We start from the raw sequence: 22843 nt of genomic DNA on the forward strand, positions 1-22843 counted from the left end.
TATGAAAAGGCTTGCACAGGATACACTATCGCAGACAGCTGCATCAAACAAATCCCCACATTGAAGATTACAACAACAACAGCAGGAGCCAGGCATGAATCCAACTTTATGTTTATTATTATTAAAATCTTAGACATCTTTGGCACATTAAATGTGGATGTCGAAGTAAGTTGTACACTAATGGAAAAGGAAATCACGCACGGAGAAGGAGTTGTGTGACATAAAAGAAAGTCGCACAAGGGTGACGCTAAGAGCGCCAGTGTGAGGATGCAGATCAGCTTTGCTTTAAACACAAGCTGTAACAGTTGTGAGTGTTAGTTACCTTACAACTCACTGTGATTGAACAAGGTCGTGTAATAGGGCTATGAGAAGCTGGATGTTCCCTCTGCAGTACTGCAGAAAGGCTTTGCATTTATGTAGCCACTGTACATGATTGCTGGCAGCAGGGATTACAAGAATGTGCGATCGTAAGAAGACCAGGCTCCAGATGGCCACTACTGAGAGGGAAGACCACCATTGTGACTTCAGTGGTGTCAAGTGAGAGCTCATTGGACAGCAGGGTGGAAGTCTGTTGTGTTCTCTGATGAAACCTGTTTCTTCCTCGGTGCCAGTGATGGCCGATTGTTGATTAGGAGGAGGGCAGTTGAGAAGCTGCATCAACCTGGCTGCATGCTAGTCACAATGGATCTACACCTCGAGTTATGGCATGTGGTGTGATTTTGCATGACAGCAGGAGCGCCCTTGACTGCACCTTGACTGCAAATTTGTATGTCAGACTGGTGATTCAACCTGTTGTGCTGCCATTCATGAAAAGCATTCCAGGGGGTGTTTTCCAACAGAATAACGCTCGTTCACATACCGCTGTTGTAGCCCAACATGCTCTGCAGAGTGTCGACATGTTGCCTTGGCCTGCTCTAGCACAAGATCTGTTTTCAGTCGAGTACATATGAGACATCTTCAGACACCAATTCTAGCATCATCCACAATGAGGATTAAGCATCTGTGTATTGACTGACAACGTACAACAGGCATGGATCTTCATTCCACAAACTGACATCCAACACCGGTACAACACAATATGTGCAAATTTACATGCTTGCATTCAACATTCTGGCAGTTACACTGGTTATTAATGTTCCAGCATTTCCATTTTCTGTGGCTTATCTCGGACTTAGGTGGAAGGGGGCAGAGATGGAAGAAAGATAGCTAAAGTCTGTGACTTCCCAGGACCAAAACCTGGGTAGGACAGTTTATGATAGGAGAAACTATCTCTGATATATAGTCATAAAACTATAGTCATAAAACTACTGGACAAACTGCGAGTATTACATAATAGCTGTGAAACAAAACATAGACAGTAGGTAAGGAGATGATGAATGAAATATACTCGGCTGTCAAAAGAGCAATGTGTGAAGCCTGCAATGAATACCAGAGTCGAATTTTACGAGAAAGTCTCTCGCAAAACCTAAAGATACCCTGGTCATATGCTAAGGTTACTGTGCAGCCTCTGTTAATCACAAGATGAACTGAAATTGAGGACAGCAAGTGAATAGTTTCCAGAGCTTCATTTTTAAGTGGAAGATGACACAGTTAATTCTTGCACTGCTATAAAAACTAATGATGCAGATATGCATGTCAGAGCCTTCGAGGCACATGTCAATACACTGAATCTCAAAAATTTTCCATCACCCTATTTCCTGCTAGATTCTATACATAATTTGCTGCTGTTAGTCTCTATCCTAATTATATTGTGCAGTAGATTCCTCAAATGAAAACAGTGCCTGGTGGTAAAAAAAATGATGTTAAAAAATCATCATACAGTATCATTCACTTTCTTTTGCTGTAGAATCTAAGAACAAATTTCGATCTCAAACATAATGAGATATTTCAAATAGCATTACCTCCATCATGTCAACCAACATGGAATCTGAAATATCAGTCATGCAATTTCCAACTCATGTTTGCTCTCATGAGATCCTGAAATCCATGGATCAAGGCATTCAGCTGGATGCAGTGTTTGACTCAGCACCACACCAATGATTATTAATTATTATTAATGAAAGTATGATCACAGGGCATACTGTGACAAACAAAAAACTTATTATATTTGAGGATCTCTTGATAGGGATAGAGATAGGGATAGAGTGTAAGTAACTTTATACATCTTCCAAAGAAGTGTGATGTCCCATACTGTTTATGGCATACTTTCAGCTGGGGCTTGTTTTGCTTCACTTTTTTAAATTTTGTTACAAATACTTAAATTATGTGACATTAAAGTACCGGTAGTTGTAAGTTACTGACGTTTGGTTTTATAACGAGAAAGGGTTTAGTAAGATAGTTCTGTATCTGTAATAAAGTTAAAATAAATTTAACTTTAACTAATTTTACATATAATTTTGCCCTAAGTCTACCTACAGGAGTGCAGAGCTTTACACAATAGTAAAACTAAAATCAGAGAATTGTCATAGAAATGGTACAATGTAAGTATATTGCTGTGTAATAATCAATTCTGATCTTTAACATGCAGATAAAATAAATTTATATTATCACTGGCCAACTCACAAACATATAAGAGTATATTTTATGAACTTTGAATCACAAAATATTTAGGCTCATAAAAGGAAATTTTTAGTGATGCAGTAGCCAAACTAAGACCAAATACTGTCTAATACAGTACTTCATACAACCTACTTTGAAGTATTTTATCAGGAGAATTTTTGAGAACTAGCACGTCATCCCATGAATAATTATGAGTTTCATATGGGATTTCCATGACTGTAATGTCTCCTGCATCGAGCTTATATTTACTTCATCCTACAATTTATCCTGGAAAAAGTTCTTCTAATGCAGACACAAAATTCTCTAACTTCTTTGACAACTTCTTGAAGACGGAGAAGATTATTAAAGGTTTTTCTACCTTTGCAGCTGGAAACTAAGTTTTTCTCACAGTATGTATCTAATTCATAGTCCTCTGTCTTTTGATTTCAACTTAAGTCCAAATTATCATCAATTTCAAATTCACTATCTGAACTTTAATCTGTTTACAAATGATATTGATAACACTGCACATTTTCTGTTCTGTTCCTACACATTTCTGGGATTACTGGAAGAACTAGGGCTGTTTGGTGACTTGTTGAAGTTATTAACTTCAGTTCTTTTATCAGGAGCCACTATTACTATTTTTTGCTACCATTTCTGTTTTCACCCTTTTCTGCAAATGGTTTGAGGAATATGCATTTGGTCATCCCCATCTTCATTGGTAGTTGATGATGTTGGAAGCTTTTTCAACTCTGCCAGAACTTATGTGGTGTAAAGCCTACCACATTTTCTGAAGTCAGCAGTCAGGGAAGGAGGAAGGAAAAGACTTACCTATTATGAGGTAACATAGCCACGGAGTCTTCATAAGTTCGAAGTTCAGTGAACTGAATTAGTTTTTTTTCTGTGTGTGTGTGTGTGTGTGTGTGTGTGTGTGTGTGTGTGTGTGTGTCTGTGTGTGTGTGTGTGTGTGTGTGTGTGGGAGGGGGGGAGGGGTGCCTGCAACTTCCCTAATTAGCCCCTCAGTGAATATACTTCTGCATCTGTATATGCACTGTTGGCATCTTATTGCTTCATGAGCCTCATTAGACTACCATTTGTGTGTACCGGATGGCAACTGAATGATTGCACTGCATGGGAAATCGATCAAGAGCTGTATTAATGGAGATTTCATGCATGAAGGCTACTTCTTATAAGAGCTAAAATATCATTTATTTTATTTTACATAGTAAGGTAACTGAACAACCAGAAGACTTTTACAGAATTAGAGCTTTTTTCCATCAAGATAAAGATAAGATAGCAGGTTGTATATGACTTGGGAAACCATTCTGATTGTAAATCCCTCTCCCCCTAGGTAATACTTTCTTTCAGAAACAGCAACGTTACTGTTGTGCAGGTAATGTTCATTGCTTCAGTTATACAAACTTGAAAAGTTCTTCAAGTTTGTATAACTGAATTGCAATGCACTGTATCTGATTTCCAAATACAAACTAAATCTTGTGAGCCTTCCACCATCCTCAGTAACACATTACTTGATCTTAGTCATCTGTCAACAGGTTCCACAACTCTACACATGTATGCACCAGTAGATTTGAGGGATGATATGCAAAACATAGGCGACAAAATTTTACAAACTGTGAAGACAATTGAGACATACCTTCAGATGAAGTATCCATTGCCTGACTTGCAAATTGTTGTTGCACCTGGAATATGGTCTAGTCATGAAGGTTTTGGACTTTCTGTATTCAGGTCAGTAGACAGACAAATAATTTATTTATTACTAGCAGTACCTGAGCATGCTTTGCTACACCTCAGTCTGGTTAAATGGAAAATTGCTAAATATGTACAGGAAGTGGATATATGTCCTAATTTCCTACTTCCCCTGTCTCTGACCATCTCCTCTTGCTCCTCTCTTTGTCCACCTCCTCCTCCTTCCCCCTCTCTCCGTTCATTACCATTTCTCACCCCACCCCCCCATATTCTCCTTCTCTCTCTCTCTCTCTCTCTCTCTCTCTGTTTCCTTCTGCTCCCTATCTCCTCCTCTCCCTGTCCTTCACCTCTCCCCCTTTCTGTGTCTGTCTTCTTCTCTCCCTTCTCTTTCCACCTTCTCCCGCCCCCACACTGTCCATCTTCTCCTTTCCACTCTCTATGCCAATTTCCTCCCACCCCTCTGTCCATCTTCTCTTCCTCCACCTTGTTGACCTTGAGACACATTTATTGTTACTGCAAATTCAGATTCTGTAGTGGTATTCTAATCGCAAGCTGATAAGCTATAAATCCAATTTTTCTGTTTGCTAACAAATTTTCACTATTGTAATTTTTCAATATATTTTTGCATTATACATATTAAAAATATGTAGCCTATGTGTGTTAAAACACTTATTACAGTGACATATAAAAATATTAATTAAGTTGGTCTAGTACTTTTTTAAATTTTTGATGTATATATAAACAAAGATGATTTGACTTACCATACGAAAGCGCTGGCAGGTCGATAGAAACACAAACAGACACATACACACACACAAAATTCAAGCTTTTGCAACAAAGTGTTGCCTCATCAGGAAAGAGGGAAGGAGAGGGAAAGACGAAAGGAAGTGGGTTTTAAGGGAGAGGGTAAGGAGTCATTCCAATCCCGGGAGCAGAAAGACTTACCTTAGGGGGAAAAAAGGACGGGTATTCACTCGCACACACACACACATATCCATCCACACATATACAGACACAAGCAGACATATTTAAAGACAAAGAGTTTGGGCAGAGATGTCAGTCGAGGCGGAAGTGCAGAGGCAAAGATGATGTTGAATGACCGGTGAGGTATGAGTGGCGGCAACTTGAAATTAGCGGAGATTGAGGCCTGGTGGGTAACAGGAAGAGAGGATATATTGAAGAGCAAGTTCCCATCTCTGGAGTTCGGATAGGTTGGTGTTGGTGGGAAGTATCCAGATAACCCGGACGGTGTAACACTGTGCCAAGATGTGCTGGCCGTGCACCAAGGCATGTTTAGCCACAGGGTGATCCTCATTACCAACAAACACTGTCTGCCTGTGTCCATTCATGCGAATGGACAGTTTGTTGCTGGTCATTCCCACATAGAATGCATCACAGTGTAGGCAGGTCAGTTGGTAAATCACGTGGTGCTTTCACATGTGGCTCTGTCTTTGATCGTGTACACCATCCGGGTTACAGGACTGGAGTAGGTGGTGGTAGGAGGGTGCATGGGACAGGTTTTACACCGGGGGCGGTTACAAGGATAGGAGCCAGAGGGTAGGGAAGGTGGTTTGGGGATTTCATAGGCATGAACTAACAGGTTACGAAGGTTAGGTGGATGGCGGAAAGACACTCTTGGTGGAGTGGGGAGGATTTCATGAAGGATGGATCTCATTTCAGGGCAGGATTTGAGGAAGTCGTATCCCTGCTGGAGAGCCACATTCAGAGTCTGGTCCAGTCCCGGAAAGTATCCTGTCACAAGTGGGGCACTTTTGTGGTTCTTCTGTGGGGGATTCTGGGTTTGAGGGGATGAGGAAGTGGCTCTGTTTATTTGCTTGTGTACCAGGTCGGAAGGGTAGTTGCGGGATGCGAAAGCTGTTGTCAGGTTGTTGGTGTAATGGTTCATGGATTCCGGACTGGAGCAGATTCATTTGCCATGAAGACCTAGGCTGTAGGGAAGGGACTGTTTGATGTGGAATGGGTAGCAGCTGTCATAATGGAGGTACTGTTGCTTGTTGGTGGGTTTGATGTGGACGGACGTGTGAAGCTGGCCATTGGACAGCTGGAGGTCAACGTCAAGGAAAGTGGCATGGGATTTGGAGTAGGACCAGGTGAATCTGATGGAACCAAAGAAGTTGAGGTTGGAGAGGAAATTCTGGAGTTCTTCTTCACTGTGAGTTCAGATCATGAAGATATCATCAATAAATCTGTACCAAACTTTGGGTTGGCAGGCCTGGGTAAATAAGAAGGCTTCCTCTAAGCGACCCATGAATAGGTTGGCATACGAGGGGGCCATCCTGGTACCCATGGCTGTTCCCTTTAATTGTTGGTATGTCTGGCCTTCAAAAGTGAAGAAGTTGTGGGTCAGGATGAAGCTGATGAGGAAAGAGGTTTTAGGTAGGGTGGCAGGTGATCGGCGTGAAAGGAAATGCTCCATCACAGGGAGGCCCTGGACATGCGGAATATTTGTGTATAAGGAAGTGGCATCAATGGTTACAAGGATGGTTTCCGGGGGTAACACATTGGGTAAGGATTCCAGGCATTCGAGAAAGTGGTTGGTGTCTTTGATGAAGGATGGGAGACTGCATGTAATGGGTTGAAGGTGTTGATCTACGTAGGCAGAGATACGTTCTGTGGGGGCTTGGTAACCAGCTACAATGGGGCGGCCGGGATGATTGGGTTTGTGGATTTTTGGAAGAAGGTAGAAGATAGGGGTGTGGGGTGTCGGTGGGGTCAGGAGGTTGATGGAGTCAGGTGAAAGGTTTTGCAGGGGGCCTAAGGTTCTGAGGATTCCTTGAAGCTCCACCTGGACATCGGGAATGGGGTTACCTTGGCAAACTTTGTATGTGGTGTTGTCTGAAAGCTGACGCAGCCCCTCAGCCACATACTCCCGACGATCAAGTACCACGGTCGTGGAACCCTTGTCTGCCGGAAGAATGACGATGGATCGGGCAGCCTTCAGATCACAGATAGCCTGGGCTTCAGCAGTTGTGATGTTGGGAGTAGGATTAAGGTTTTTTAAGAAGGATTGAGATGCAAGGCTGGAAGTCAGAAATTCCTGGAAGGTTTGGAGAGGGTGATTTTGAGGAAGAGGAGGTGGGTCCCGCTGCGACGGAGGACGGAACTGTTCCAGGCAGGGTTCAATTTGGATGGTGTCTTGGGGAGTTGGATCATTAGGAGTAGGATTAGGATCATTTTTCTTCGTGGCAAAGTCATATTTCCAGCAGAGAGTACGAGTGTAGGACAGTAAATCTTTGACGAGGGCTGTTTGGTTGAATCTGGGAGTGGGGCTGAAGGTGAGGCCTTTGGATAGGACAGGGGTTTCGGATTGGGAGAGAGGTTTGGAGGATTGGTTAACTACTGAATTAGGGTGTTGTGGTTCCAGATTGTGTTGATTGGAATTTTGAGGTTTTGGAGGGAGTGGAGCTGGAAGTGGGAGATTGAGTAGATGGGAGAGACTGGGTTTGTGTGCAATGAGAGGAGGTTGAGGTTTGCTGGAAAGGTTGTGAAGGGTGAGTGAGTTGCCTTTCCGGAGGTGGGAAACCAGGAGATTGGATAGTTTTTTGAGGTGGAGGGTGGCATGCTGTTCTAATTTACTGTTGGCCTGTAGGAGGATGCTCTGAACAGCCGGTGTGGATGTGGGAGAGGAAAGATTAAGGACTTTTATTAAGGATAGGAGTTGGTGGGTGTGTTCATTGGCTGAGTTGATGTGTAGGTGAAGGATTAGGTGGGTGGGGGCAATGGATTGTTCAGTTTGGAACTGGTATAGGGACTGATGGAAAGAAGGGTTGCAGCCAGAGATGGGAACTTTAAGTGTGAGGCCTTTGGGGGTAATGCCAAATGTCAGACAAGCCGGAGAAAATAGAATATGGGAGTGTAATCTGGCTAGGGCGAAGGCATGTTTGCGGAGGGAATGTAAATAAAACTTAATGGGGTCGTTGTGGGGGTGTTGTGAGGGTGACATGATATTAGAAGGTGGAAAGTGTAACATGAGGATGAAATGAAAATGAAAATAAAAATATATGGGGAGGGATAAAGGTGGACTGGAAAGTAACTCGAGATCTGGTGTGAAAAAAGGCGAAAAGGTGTTGGTTACAGCTGGGCTATGTTGGACTTGGGTTGGTAGACAACGATGTGCACAAAGGTTAGGTGGTTGTGTTGCCACCAAAACACGTTAGAGGACGGAGAAATTCGGGAAAATTTCGAAAAAACTGCGTGTAATATATTAAAAGGAGTGGTTTTGTGTTGGCAGATTATGAAAATGATGAAGAAAGTATATGTGTGGATGGATATGTGTGTGTGTGCGAGTGTATACCCGTCCTTTTTTCCCCCTAAGGCAACTCTTTCTGCTCCCGGGATTGGAATGACTCCTTACCCTCTCCCTTAAAACACACTTCCTTTCGTCTTTCCCTCTCCTTCCCTCTTTCCTGGTGAGGCAACAGTTTGTTGCGAAAGCTTGTATTTTGTGAGTATGTATGTGTCTGTTTGTGTTTCTATCGACCTGCCAGCGCTTTCGTATGGTAAGTCACATCATCTTTCATTTTAAATATATTTTTCCCGCGTGGAATATTTCCCTCTATTATATTGATGTCATTAATTTGAACCCAACAATTACGTTTGTTATTGTCACTCCTTTTAATATATTACACGCAGTTTTTTCGAAATTTTCCCGAATTTCTCCGTCCTCTAACGTGTTTTGGCGGCAACACAACCACCTAACCTTTGTGCACATCGTTGTCTACCAACCCAAGTCCAACATAGCCCAGCTGTAACCAACACCTTTTCGCCTTTTTTCACACCAGATCTCGAGTTACTTTCCAGTCCACCTTTATCCCTCCCCATATATTTTTATTTTCATTTTCATTTCAGCCTCATGTTACACTTTCCACCTTCTAATACCATGTCACCCTCACAACACCCCCACAACGATCCCATTAAGTTTTATTTACATTCCCTCCGCAGACATGCCTTCGCCCTAGCCAGATTACACTCCCATATTCTATTTTCTCAGGCTTGTCTGACATTTGGCATTACCCCCAAAGGCCTCACACTTAAAGTTCCCATCTCTGGCTGCAACCCGTCTTTCCATCAGTCCCTATACCAGTTCCAAACTGAACAATCCATTGCCCTCACCCACCTAATCCTTCACCTACACATCAACTCAGCCAATGAACACACCCACCAACTCCTATCCTTAATAAAAGTCCTTAATCTTTCCTCTCCCACATCCACACCGGCTGTTCAGAGCATCCTCCTACAGGCCAACAGTAAATTAGAACAGCATGCCACCCTCCACCTCAAAAAACTATCCAATCTCCTGGTTTCCCACCTCCGGAAAGGCAACTCACTCACCCTTCACAACGTTTCCAGCAAACCTCAACCTCCTCTCATTGCACACAAACCCAGTCTCTCCCATCTACTCAATCTCCCACTTCCAGCTCCACTCCCTCCAAAACCTCAAAATTCCAATCAGCACAATCTGGAACCACAACACCCTAATTCAGTAGTTAACCATTCCTCCAAACCTCTCTCCCAATCCGAAACCCCTGTCCTATCCAAAGGCCTCACCTTCAGCCCCACTCCCAGATTCAACCAAACAGCCCTCGTCAAAGATTTACTGTCCTACACTCGTACTCTCTGCTGGAAATATGACTTTGCCACGAAGAAAAATGATCCTAATCCTACTCCTAATGATCCAACTCCCCAAGACACCATCCAAATTGAACCCTGCCTGGAACAGTTCCGTCCTCCGTCGCAGCGGGACCCACCTCCTCTTCCTCAAAATCACCCTCTCCAAACCTTCCAGGAATTTCTGACTTCCAGCCTTGCATCTCAATCCTTCTTAAAAAACCTTAATCCTACTCCCAACATCACAACTGCTGAAGCCCAGGCTATCTGTGATCTGAAGGCTGCCCGATCCATCGTCATTCTTCCGGCAGACAAGGGTTCCACGACCGTGGTACTTGATCGTCGGGAGTATGTGGCTGAGGGGCTGCGTCAGCTTTCAGACAACACCACATACAAAGTTTGCCAAGGTAACCCCATTCCCGATGTCCAGGTGGAGCTTCAAGGAATCCTCAGAACCTTAGGCCCCCTGCAAAACCTTTCACCTGACTCCATCAACCTCCTGACCCCACCGACACCCCACACCCCTATCTTCTACCTTCTTCCAAAAATCCACAAACCCAATCATCCCGGCCGCCCCATTGTAGCTGGTTACCAAGCCCCCACAGAACGTATCTCTGCCTACGTAGATCAACACCTTCAACCCATTACATGCAGTCTCCCATCCTTCATCAAAGACACCAACCACTTTCTCGAATGCCTGGAATCCTTACCCAATGTGTTACCCCCGGAAACCATCCTTGTAACCATTGATGCCACTTCCTTATACACAAATATTCCGCATGTCCAGGGCCTCGCTGTGATGGAGCATTTCCTTTCACGCCGATCACCTGCCACCCTACCTAAAACCTCTTTCCTCATCAGCTTCATCCTGACCCACAACTTCTTCACTTTTGAAGGCCAGACATACCAACAATTAAAGGGAACAGCCATGGGTACCAGGATGGCCCCCTCGTATGCCAACCTATTCATGGGTCGCTTAGAGGAAGCCTTCTTATTTACCCAGGCCTGCCAACCCAAAGTTTGGTACAGATTTATTGATGATATCTTCATGATCTGAACTCACAGTGAAGAAGAACTCCAGAATTTCCTCTCCAACCTCAACTTCTTTGGTTCCATCAGATTCACCTGGTCCTACTCCAAATCCCATGCCACTTTCCTTGACGTTGACCTCCAGCTGTCCAATGGCCAGCTTCACACGTCCGTCCACATCAAACCCACCAACAAGCAACAGTACCTCCATTATGACAGCTGCTACCCATTCCACATCAAACAGTCCCTTCCCTACAGCCTAGGTCTTCATGGCAAATGAATCTGCTCCAGTCCGGAATCCATGAACCATTACACCAACAACCTGACAACAGCTTTCGCATCCCGCAACTACCCTTCCGACCTGGTACACAAGCAAATAAACAGAGCCACTTCCTCATCCCCTCAAACCCAGAATCCCCCACAGAAGAACCACAAAAGTGCCCCACTTGTGACAGGATACTTTCCGGGACTGGACCAGACTCTGAATGTGGCTCTCCAGCAGGGATACGACTTCCTCAAATCCTGCCCTGAAATGAGATCCATCCTTCATGAAATCCTCCCCACTCCACCAAGAGTGTCTTTCCGCCATCCACCTAACCTTCGTAACCTGTTAGTTCATGCCTATGAAATCCCCAAACCACCTTCCCTACCCTCTGGCTCCTATCCATGTAACCGCCCCCGGTGTAAAACCTGTCCCATGCACCCTCCTACCACCACCTACTCCAGTCCTGTAACCCGGAAGGTGTACACGATCAAAGACAGAGCCACATGTGAAAGCACCACGTGATTTACCAACTGACCTGCCTACACTGTGATGCATTCTATGTGGGAATGACCAGCAACAAACTGTCCATTCGCATGAATGGACACAGGCAGACAGTGTTTGTTGGTAATGAGGATCACCCTGTGGCTAAACATGCCTTGGTGCATGGCCAGCACATCTTGGCACAGTGTTACACCGTCCGGGTTATCTGGATACTTCCCACCAACACCAACCTATCCGAACTCCAGAGATGGGAACTTGCTCTTCAATATATCCTCTCTTCCTGTTACCCACCAGGCCTCAATCTCCGCTAATTTCAAGTTGCCGCCACTCATACCTCACCGGTCATTCAACATCATCTTTGCCTCTGCACTTCAGCCTCGACTGACATCTCTGCCCAAACTCTTTGTCTTTAAATATGTCTGCTTGTGTCTGTATATGTGTGGATGGATATGTGTGTGTGTGCGAGTGTATACCCGTCCTTTTTTCCCCCTAAGGTAAGTCTTTCCGCTCCCGGGATTGGAATGACTCCTTACCCTCTCCCTTAAAACCCACTTCCTTTCGTCTTTCCCTCTCCTTCCCTCTTTCCTGATGAGGCAACACTTTGTTACAAAATCTTGAATTTTGTGTGTATGTATGTGTCTGTTTGTGTTTCTATCGACCTGCCAGCGCTTTCGTATGGTAAGTCACATCATCTTTGTTTTTAAATATATTTTTCACGCATGGAATGTTTTCCTCTATTATATATATATATATATATATATATATATATATATATATATATATATATATTATTGTGTAAAATTTGAAGTAAGTCTGCAAGATCATTTCAAGATTTTTGATAACAATGTTTCTACCTTGTTTACTACATATATATTTATGTATTACATGTATAAAAATATATACCACACATACATTGAAATGTTCACTAGAATATCATGGAAAATTTGAAGCAAATTGCTCAAGAACTTTTCGAGATTTTTGGTAATAATGTTTCCCTTCATATATCATATTTACTTATATGGTACACGCATTTTAAAAAAAGGTGTATTAGAACACAAGCGTATTTGAATGCAATGTTGTATGAAAATTTCAAGTCGATTGATCAATTACCTTTTGAGTTTTTGTGAGCACAAACATACGGAGGCTGAATTTTTATATACAGTGTATAACAAAAATGTAGGGCACAAATTACGGGACATGTTACTCACTCATAGATGAAGAAATTATCTTACATGAACATGGGTCTTGAAATGCTTTGTTTCCATGTTACAACTTATTTTCTCCGAGTCATTAATAATGGAAACACACAAGAACAGAATGTTAGAATCATAGGGAACAATGCCACTCTTAGTGACATCTGGTTATGTTGTGCACCACTAGTGTTTTGTTTCACATATCCCCATTGCCACACAATGTGCAACATTGCTCGTTTACAGGTAACATCAACTGTTCTAATGACCAGTGTGGTTGTTACAAGCACATAGGTTACTATATAGAGTTAATCACAGACTTGGCTCATGGAATGGCAGTCTACACAAATGCAGAGGTGGGAGACGTACATTTGATGCATGGATTAGCTGACAACAGTGGTGCTCACACTCAACATTTGTACTGGGAGAAATTTCCAGGACGACGTTGCACTGACAGGAAAATGTTTGAGGCCACTGCTCATCTGTTTAGGGAAAATAGGGCATTTAAGCCTGATGCTTGCGACCAGGGGAGACCTAGAGAGATGAGGACACCACAACAGGAGATGGAAGTTCCTCATGTCATTGAAGACAACCCTAGTGTCAGTAGAAGACATATAGCAACAACACTAAATGTTGACCATATGACTGTCCGGTGAGTGTTGCACAAGGACCAGGTGTATCCATACCATATACAGTGTGTGCAGGTACTATTGGCAGCTGATTTTCCTGCAGGGTACTCTTCTGTGGATGGCTTATTCAAGAAAGTGTCAGTGCTAATTTTAATGCAATGGTACTGTTCGCAGATGAGGTATTGTAAGTTTTTACAATCAGCATGTATGGGCAGACATTAGTCCTAAAGGAGCTGTTGGAGAAGCAAGTTATCAACAAAAATTTTCTGTCAGCGTTTGGGCTGGTATTGTTGGTGAATGGTTGGTAGGGCCTCAATCTCTTTCACACAGGCTCAGTAGACAAAATTATCATAATTTTGTAGAGAATGTTCTACCAGACGTGTTAACAGATGTGCCTTTAGCTGTGCAACAAAACATGTACTTCATGCACCTCTTAATTTTAGCGTGAACGTTCACCAGCTTCTAAATGACAGATGGATATGCACGGATGGACCAATTGTCTGGCCTCCATGAACTCCATACCTAAACACAACTTTTATTTATGGGGGCATCTGAAAGGTCTTATGTATGGAACGCTAGTACATGATGTTCAGAGTCTCTGTGCCATCGTTATGGAAGGCTGTGACACCATACACAATACTTCATGGATACATCAGCACATCTGACATTCAATCCAACAGCTGGCTGATGCATGTATCAATGCCCACAGAGGGCATAGTAAACACCTTCTGTGAGAAAGAGTTGCATATGGTGTGCTGGTGCATTCTGTTCATATGTGTTTCTCATGATTAATGAGTTGAAGAAACTAACAGCGAATTTAAATTACATAGGACAATATCCCACAATAACTAAAATGCAAAGGCAATTTAATGATGATAATATAAGGCTTTTTAACTATCTGTTAAGGGCTGAAAACTGGGCAGAGGTCTATAAAGAAAATGATGTAAACTACATATTTAATTCCTTCCATGAAACATTTCTCCAACACTTCAATACTGCATTTCCACTGAAATCCAGGAAAATCGGAAACAAACACACAAACTCATGGGTAACAAAAGGGATAAGGATTTCCAGCCAAAAAAAGTGTGACTTAAAAAATCACATGAAACACCATGACGTTGATGATCAGTTTAGGTCATATTGTAAGACCTATTTTGCAATCTATAGGAAAGTTATCCAACAAGCAAAAAAATTATACAATGATAAATTTATAAAGGAATCTAACAATAAAATGAAAGGCTTGTGGACGGTTGTAAAAAATGAAACAAACAGTAAGCAGCATGTTATAAACAAAACATTAAAACTAAACCTAAATGATGAAGTCACATCAGATCCCCAAAAAATAGTAAATGGTTTTAATGACTATTTTAGCAAAATAGCAGAAAACCTGATAAAGAACAACTGCCACAGACCAAATGCTCAACACCAAACACTAATAGAAACCGCACCGGTACAGGCATCAATGTTTCTTCACAAAGTCTCCAATCCTGAAGTACTTACAGTTATAAAAGGACTAAAGAATAAGTACTCCAGTGGTAGTGACAATATTCCTGATTTAATTGTTAAGAAATGTGGAGAATCCATTGTAGAACCCCTAACCCACATAATAAATACATCCTTTACAAACGGAGTTTTCCCTGACCTACTAAAGACTTCTAAAATTACCCCACTTCACAAAAAGGGCTCTAAAAATGATGTAGCCAATTACCGGCCCATAGCACAGCTCAGCTCATTCTCAAAAATATTTGAAAAATTATTTTACACCAGATTGGAAGACTTTACTAATAAACTATCCTTATTGACAAAACACCAGCATGGTTTTAGAAAGCAAAAGACAACTACCACAGCTATTTATGAATATCTCAACGAAACCTTAAAAGCACTGGATAATAAGGAAATCACTACTGGTATCTTTTTAGATTTATCCAAAGCGTTTGATGTAATTGACCATACCATACTCCTTAAGAAGTTAGCAAATAAAGGTATAAGAGGAATTGCAAACAAATGGTTAGAATCTTACCTGTCAAACAGATTTCAAAAAGTTGAAATTAATTTTGAAAAAAAGAATACAACCACCCATCAATCTACTGTCCACTCCTCTGACACAATGCCTATTAGATATGGTGTGCCACAAGGCTCAATCCTGGGACCCATACTGTTTCTGCTATGCATTGATGATATAAGCACAAAGCTTGCTACAGGACATACCACACTATTTGCCGATGACACAAGTATTCTAATAACGGGTACTGATACAGAGGATCACAACCAAAAAATTAAACCGCTTATGTCGTCACTCAGCAAATGGTTCAACGAGAACAAACTGATTATAAACATACAGAAAACAACCTACATCAACTTCAGACTCTCATCCCAAAAACAAGAAATGCCTGATGTGATTCTAAATAACCAAGAGCTTATGTGTGTGGACTCTGTCAAGTTTCTTGGCATATGGCTTGCAGAAAATCTTAAGTGGGAGACACACACAAATTATATCTCAAAAAAGCTCTCAACTGTGTGTTACATTTTAAGGATACTCAAAAAATCAGTCACAAAATCTGTTCTCATACATGTATATTATGCTTACTTCCATTCTACATTACAGTATGGAATCATATTTTGGGGGAACTCACCTGGAGGTAGATATATTTTCAAAATGCAAAAAATGGCAATACGCATAATATGTAATCTAAGACATAACGAATCATGCAGACAACATTTCAAAACAAATGGCATTATGACACTGCCCTCTGCTTACATTTATAATATCGTCTCATTTGTCAAGTCATACCTGTTAAACAATGACTGCACACTAAAATTCAATGGAGATATTCATAACTATGCAACAAGGCAGCAATCTGACCTACATATGATTCAGTCCAGAACTACCTGCTACCAAAAAAGTGTTTTAAATGTTGGGATAAAAATGTATAATAATTTACCCAATGAAATCAAAGCAACAAAGAACCCAAGAGCCTTCACACATAAGTTAAAAAAATATCTCTTGGACCATTGCTTTTATGCAGTTGATCATTTTTTTGAAAGGGGTTAAAAATGTAAAAAATATTATAAATGTTCAATTAGGTCTGAAAATTATATACTGTGCATGTCCATGAAATACACTGGACTACTTTACTATTACATTTGTATTGGCTGTTTGTATTTTACCATACAACATTTGCATTTACTGTTTTGTTAAAGATAGCTAACTTCCTCATTGCAAAATAATGTAAAAACAATTTATTAAATATTACCTGCAAATATGTTCCCTTGCCCTATCCAATATTGTATGTAAAACCTTACATCTCTTTGATTTGTATTAACTGTTTTGTTGAAGAAAGATAATTTCCTTGCTACAAAATAATGTAAACATCAATTTGTAAAAATTACTGTAAATAGCTCTCTTGACCTATCCAATATCATATGTACAGCTGTACAATACTATGATTGCCTGGATCAATAAAAATACAATACAATACAATACAATGAATTGCAACATGGATACAAACCATTTCCATAACCATGTTCATGTTACATATTTTATTCATTTATGTGTGAGGAATGTGTTCTGCAGTTTGTGCTGTAGATTTTTGTTACACTCTGTAAACAGATTACCATGGCTACCAACCTTGAATGTTCTGATTTATTAGACACACATTAAGTAAAACAAATTCAGTCACCTTTACCATCTTGTGTTAGAGATTTTCTGTTTAAACCCTTCTCATCTTCTTACCAGTTCGGTAAAGTGATTCAATACAGAAAAATTGTCTGCAAAAAGTCAGAAAATGGCTTTTTTTCAGCTGCCAGAATTCTTACTTCTTTTTATTTGGTTTATGAATACATTTTGGATTCATTGCCACACTGTGACAAATATGCAGCCTTGATTTATATGATAAAATTATGGAAAGATATCACACTTTATGGCCCCTTCTCAAAATCTCATGGAATTAGCATATTCCATCATCTGTGATCTGAGTTCCGTGCTGCAGATTCCTTTGTTCCCAAGAAAACTAGGAAGATTTTCTCAATGATCTCACTGAAGCTGGAAACGGGAATTTGCAACCCCAAGCAAGTTCCCAGACATTGCCTCAGTGTCACAAAATGTCTGATCCACTGCAAGTTTCAATTAGAGAATTACAATTTGATATCCTTACGCAGGCAAATTTAAATGTGCAATGCTTATGATAAAAATGTGTCATATGATGGTACTTCACAGCATCTGATTCATCTGATTGACACTGAAGTGACAATATGGCGCCGAGTGTAGGGCCTAGATTGGCAGAATACAGGGTCCGAACAAAAGTACAAAAAGAACGAGGAAAAGTGTACAATGTGTAATAGTATCGATGTATATCGCTAGTATTTGTGTTTTTCGTGCTACATCATCAGAAAAGTAACGGAAAAGAACAATGAAACCAGAAGAAGGTATGAAGGAAACTTCACACACGGAGCGTCTACATCATCAAGTGAAACAATACGTTCGGACCCCTGCATCTGCGTGAAACGTACAGCAAAAGGTGTAACGTGCGCGGTATGTAAAACTGTGTTCCATTTTAAATGTTAAATACAGATCCAAAACGTAAGATATAGTTCTGCTCAAAATGTCTCATAGGTGATTTAGTTCAAAATCTTAACGAAAAACACTGTTCAAACAACATTATCTCAATGTTACTGGAAGAGAAAAAGGTTTTAAAACACGACTGTAACAAAGGCATGTAACAGAACGCAAGTAAATCGTATGATAAATTTCACTCAGATACAAGAACTTGTATCAACACTAAAACAACTTATAGCGTGTGTAATAACTACGAGAGAGGTGGCAAAAATGGCGTTATATGCATTGTATGCGAAAGAGAGCTCAATTTACTGTACGAAAAACTCAGCCCGTCGCAAAAAACACAATATCGGAGTGGAAATGTGATACCGGTAACAGCAGAGAGTTACCAAATTCACCAATTCCTCTAAAAAAACGGATATGACGTCCAAAGTACGGTAAGTGAAGACTCTGCATCATAAAGTGCTACCGGTACTGCAAACATTCAGATACCTAAACGAGTCGTTTGTGCACCCCTGAAGACTCGCAAACTACGACAACATGTACCTATGTATGTCGCAGCAAAAAATTCGTGATCGCTTGATGAAACTTTATACTCTAGCAGATAGCCGTGGACGCGGAATCGCCTCACGTGTTAATGAGACAGCAGTTGCGAAAGCCACGAGATTTGTCAAGCTAGAAGCACCCCTCTCAGAAATAATGAATGCTATCCATTATAAAGAAATTATGGAGTTATTTTCAAACGACTTAAGAGCTCTGTTTGGCGCCTCAAACGATATATGCAGAAACGAAACATCCACAGGTTGCTCAGAATTAAGAAAACAACTGGTTCGTATGTAGCACACAAACGGTATCTTTGTGACTGCTACGATTTGCCACATTGGTATTGTGTAAACAAGGAGATTAGAGTTACCAACGATCGTCTTTCTGCTATATGCAAGCAATTCAAAAACGTTGATGTTGTTGATATTAGCAATATTGGGCACAGGTTTCACACATCACATGGCCTTCACTTGAAAAGTCTAGGGAAGGAACTTATGACCCAGTAATTACTGGAAAAAAATCAAGAGGCACCTGCAAATATCTACAACACAAACAGCAGTATCAGTAAAATCACCAAATCCAGTTGTAGCAAGTACAACACAAATGACAGCGGAAGCATTACCACCACCACCGCCATCAACGACAACATCAACAAAAACAATGACAACAACAACAGAAGAAACAGCAATAACAACTAAACCTACATCAACAGCAGGAGAACCATCAGTAGCCAAGGAAAATTGCAGATAAGTGTCAAAAATCAGCAACAAAGAAGCACTACTCCAGGTATTGACAAAATAACGAATACTTCAAGATAGTAAGTCAAAACATTCAGTGTCTCAAGAATAAAGTGTTAGAATTAGAAGTCACCGTAAACAACTTTGTAGATATCTCTTGTATTTGTCTATCAGAACATTGATGCAGGGTCAGTGAATTAAGTCTTATGAATATAAGCAATTTTGATTTAGCATCTCATTATTGCTGCAGTGTTTGCATATACACTAGGGCTAAGCTCCAGTATAAAGTTAGATCTAAAACGTACTGTCTAAATATCGAGAAACATTTTGAATCATGTGCCACAGAGCTAAAATCTGAGAAGAAGCGTAAAAAATTAATTGTCATATCAATATACAGATCACCACTAGGTGTCAAAAACATATTTTTTTTTTAAATTTGGAAGCAGTGCTGAACATTTTGTATAAAAATGATGTGAAAGTATTACTACTGTATGTGAGGGTTTTAACATCAACATTTTAATTCAAAATGAAGAAAAAAGACAGCTTTACGGGCCCCACTAGAACAACAGAGTCATCTTTGCCCCTACTAGGTAATATCTTTACAAATATCGAAAATGATGTTACTGAGGCACAAAATGTAAACTTAGGTCTTTCAGACCACAACACACTAATAACATGCATAAATTCTTCTGTACCTGAGGTGGTTAAATGCAAGTGCGAATATAAAAGGCACTTCTACCAAGAAAAGGCTAATATTTTTATTCAATTGTTAGCAAAAGAAAACTGGGAGGATGTATACTCAAAATCATCAACTGATAAATCATTCAATGCATTTTATAATATTTTCATATCCATATTTGAGATGTATTTTCCAAAAAAACTGACAAGAATTAATGTCATGCCAAGGAACAGCAGCCAAGGATAACACACGCTATCAGACTATCCAGTCAAAAGCTAAAACCTCTCAATCAACTGAGAAAAGACAACCAAGATGAACACTTTGCAGGATATGTTAAGACATGTAAGAAAATTTATACGAAGGTAATTAAAACAGCCAAGACAATGCACAATGACAAAGTAATCATAGGGACAGCAAACAAGTCAAAAGCAATATGGAATATAGTAAGAAAGGAAAGAAACAAAAGTGTTAAAAGCAAGATGACAAAGTATCAAAAGATGATGGTAGTTTGTTACTCAGAAATGGTACTCTAGCGAGTTACACAAATGACTGTTTCATAAACACTCCAGTCAAACTGAGTAAAAAATTGTGATAGTAATAGTAGTACCACAATTCAAAGAGAGCAAAGTGATAATTCAATATTTGTGTGTCCCACATATAAATTCTTAAGATGATAAAAACAATGAAGAGTGAAATGTCCTCTGGAACTGACGAGGTACCAGGTTCAGTCATAATTAAATGTGCTAGTGTGATAGCAGAAGCACTCTCACTTATCATAAACATATCATTAACAGAAGGGGCATTCCCACAAAGATTAAAAATTTCAAAAATAAAACCATTGTATAACAAGGGTAATAAATATGAAGTGTGAAACTATAGACCAATAGCTTTGTTATCTGTATTTTCAAAAATAATACTGTCGTGAAAAATATAATTACAAATTACCTTGGAAAATTCAATCTTTTGTCTGTTAAATAACATGGTTTTCACAAAGGCATGAGTACAGAAACAGCAATTACCAGAAATGACAGTACAGTAGGAATAAACTTGGACTTATCGGAGGCATTCGATACTGTTGATCATGATATCTTGCTAGACAAACTAAAAACTATCAGTTTACGATGAGTTGCCCGCGAAAGGCAAAGGTCCCGAGTTCGAGTCTCGGTCGGGCACACAGTTTTAATCTGCCAGGAAGTTTCATATCAGCGCACACTGCGCTGCAGAGTGAAAATCTCATTCTGGAAACATCCCCCAGGCTGTGGCTAAGCCATGTCTCCGCAATATCCTTTCTTTCAGGAGTGCTAGTTCTGCAAGGTTCGCAGGAGAGCTCCTGCAAAGTTTGGAAGGTAGGAGGCGAGGTACTGGCAGAAGTAAAGCTGTGAGGAGGAGCGTGAGTCGTGCTTCGGTAGCTCAGATGGTAGTGCACTTGCCCGCGAAAGGCAAAGGTCCCGAGTTCGTGTCTCGGTCGAGCACACTGTTTTAATCTGCCAGGAAGTTTCATATCAGCGCACACTCTGCTGCAGAGTGAAAATCTCATTCTAGTTGCATTAAAATGGTTTCAGTCACATCTCCACAACAGGTAGTAGAAATTAGCTCAGCAAACAATAAAAACCAAAGCTTGTGTACAGATCGGACATGCAGACCGTATCAATTGGAGTACCTCAGGGCAGCGTTCTAGGACCTCTCTTATATATATATATATATATATATATATATATATATATATATATATATATATATATATGAAGATCCCAATCAGTGGTACACATATAACTTTGTTTAGTGATGACGCAAATATTGTTGTAACAGACATAAATAGGAAATTGCCAACATCTGCCGCCAGAGTTTCGGAATACACACAAAACTGGTTTGAACTGAACAGGCTAACCTTAAATATTTCAAAAACTAATTATATAAATTACAAGAAAACAAAGTCTCATCATAATGTGAACCTCAAAATTCGAAATAAACAAATTGAAAGGGTAGCTGCCACAAAATTCTTGGGCGTGCAAATTGATGAAAATTTAGACTGGAAAGCCCACATTCTGTACCTCACTAACAAGTTAAGTTGTGCTTGCTTTGCATTACGCATAATTATGACTGTGTGTAGTAGAGAGTGTAACAGAACTGTGTGCTTTGCTTATATCCACTCTGCTATCACCTATGGCCTAACCCTCTGGGGTTCTTGACCTTACAAAAACGGGTTGTTATAATAATTTCAAACAGTACAAGGCTAATACCTTCCAAACAGTTATTTCAGCACCGAAATATTCTACCCTTACCATGCCTTTATATAATATAAAAATGCACATTGGTAATTATAAAACTAACTCAGATCATCGTTCCTACAATACAAGAATGTGCAATGATGTCCACATAAAAAGAGTAAACAAGGCTTTAATACAAAACAAACCGACATTCAGGGTACTATTTTGTACAACTAACTTCCAGTTCAGCTAAAAGAAGTAAAAACATTGTCTACATTCAAGGAAGCAATATTTAAATTCTTAATGACCAACTGCTATTATAGTATAAATGAATATCTGCAGTAACCTTGTAGCACGTAACTATATTCATTTACTGTATGTTAATAGCACCATAAAGTAAATGTTTGCCACAGCCTCAATGTTAATTTTTCTGAACAAAAGTATTACACCAAGCATTTAATTATAATGTATTTCATGTAAAAGGCTGAGAACAAAATTGTTAAATCAATTATTTACTTCTAATGTATTTCACGTAAAATATCCTTCTCATAATTTTATATTATCACAGTAATCAAAGTTGCATTGCCCCAAAATATTGTGATGGGTACAATGAACCATTGTAGTATGTAGGAAAC

At 40.2% G+C, this 22843-nt stretch overlaps 1 protein-coding gene across 1 annotated transcript in view; it reads left to right on the plus strand.

The window, feature by feature from the left end:
- The window catches only part of LOC124612984 (thyrotropin-releasing hormone-degrading ectoenzyme-like), a 291166-nt gene that overhangs the window by 88539 nt on the left and 179784 nt on the right, over positions 1-22843 (plus strand). Inside the window, exon 8 of the mRNA XM_047141525.1 lies at positions 4092-4284. Within this exon, the coding sequence (XP_046997481.1) occupies positions 4092-4284 (193 nt within the window). The remainder of the gene's footprint in view (positions 1-4091; positions 4285-22843) is intronic.

The sequence above is a fragment of the Schistocerca americana genome, chromosome 1 (genome assembly GCF_021461395.2).
Source record: "Schistocerca americana isolate TAMUIC-IGC-003095 chromosome 1, iqSchAmer2.1, whole genome shotgun sequence".
NCBI lineage: Eukaryota > Metazoa > Arthropoda > Insecta > Orthoptera > Acrididae > Schistocerca > Schistocerca americana.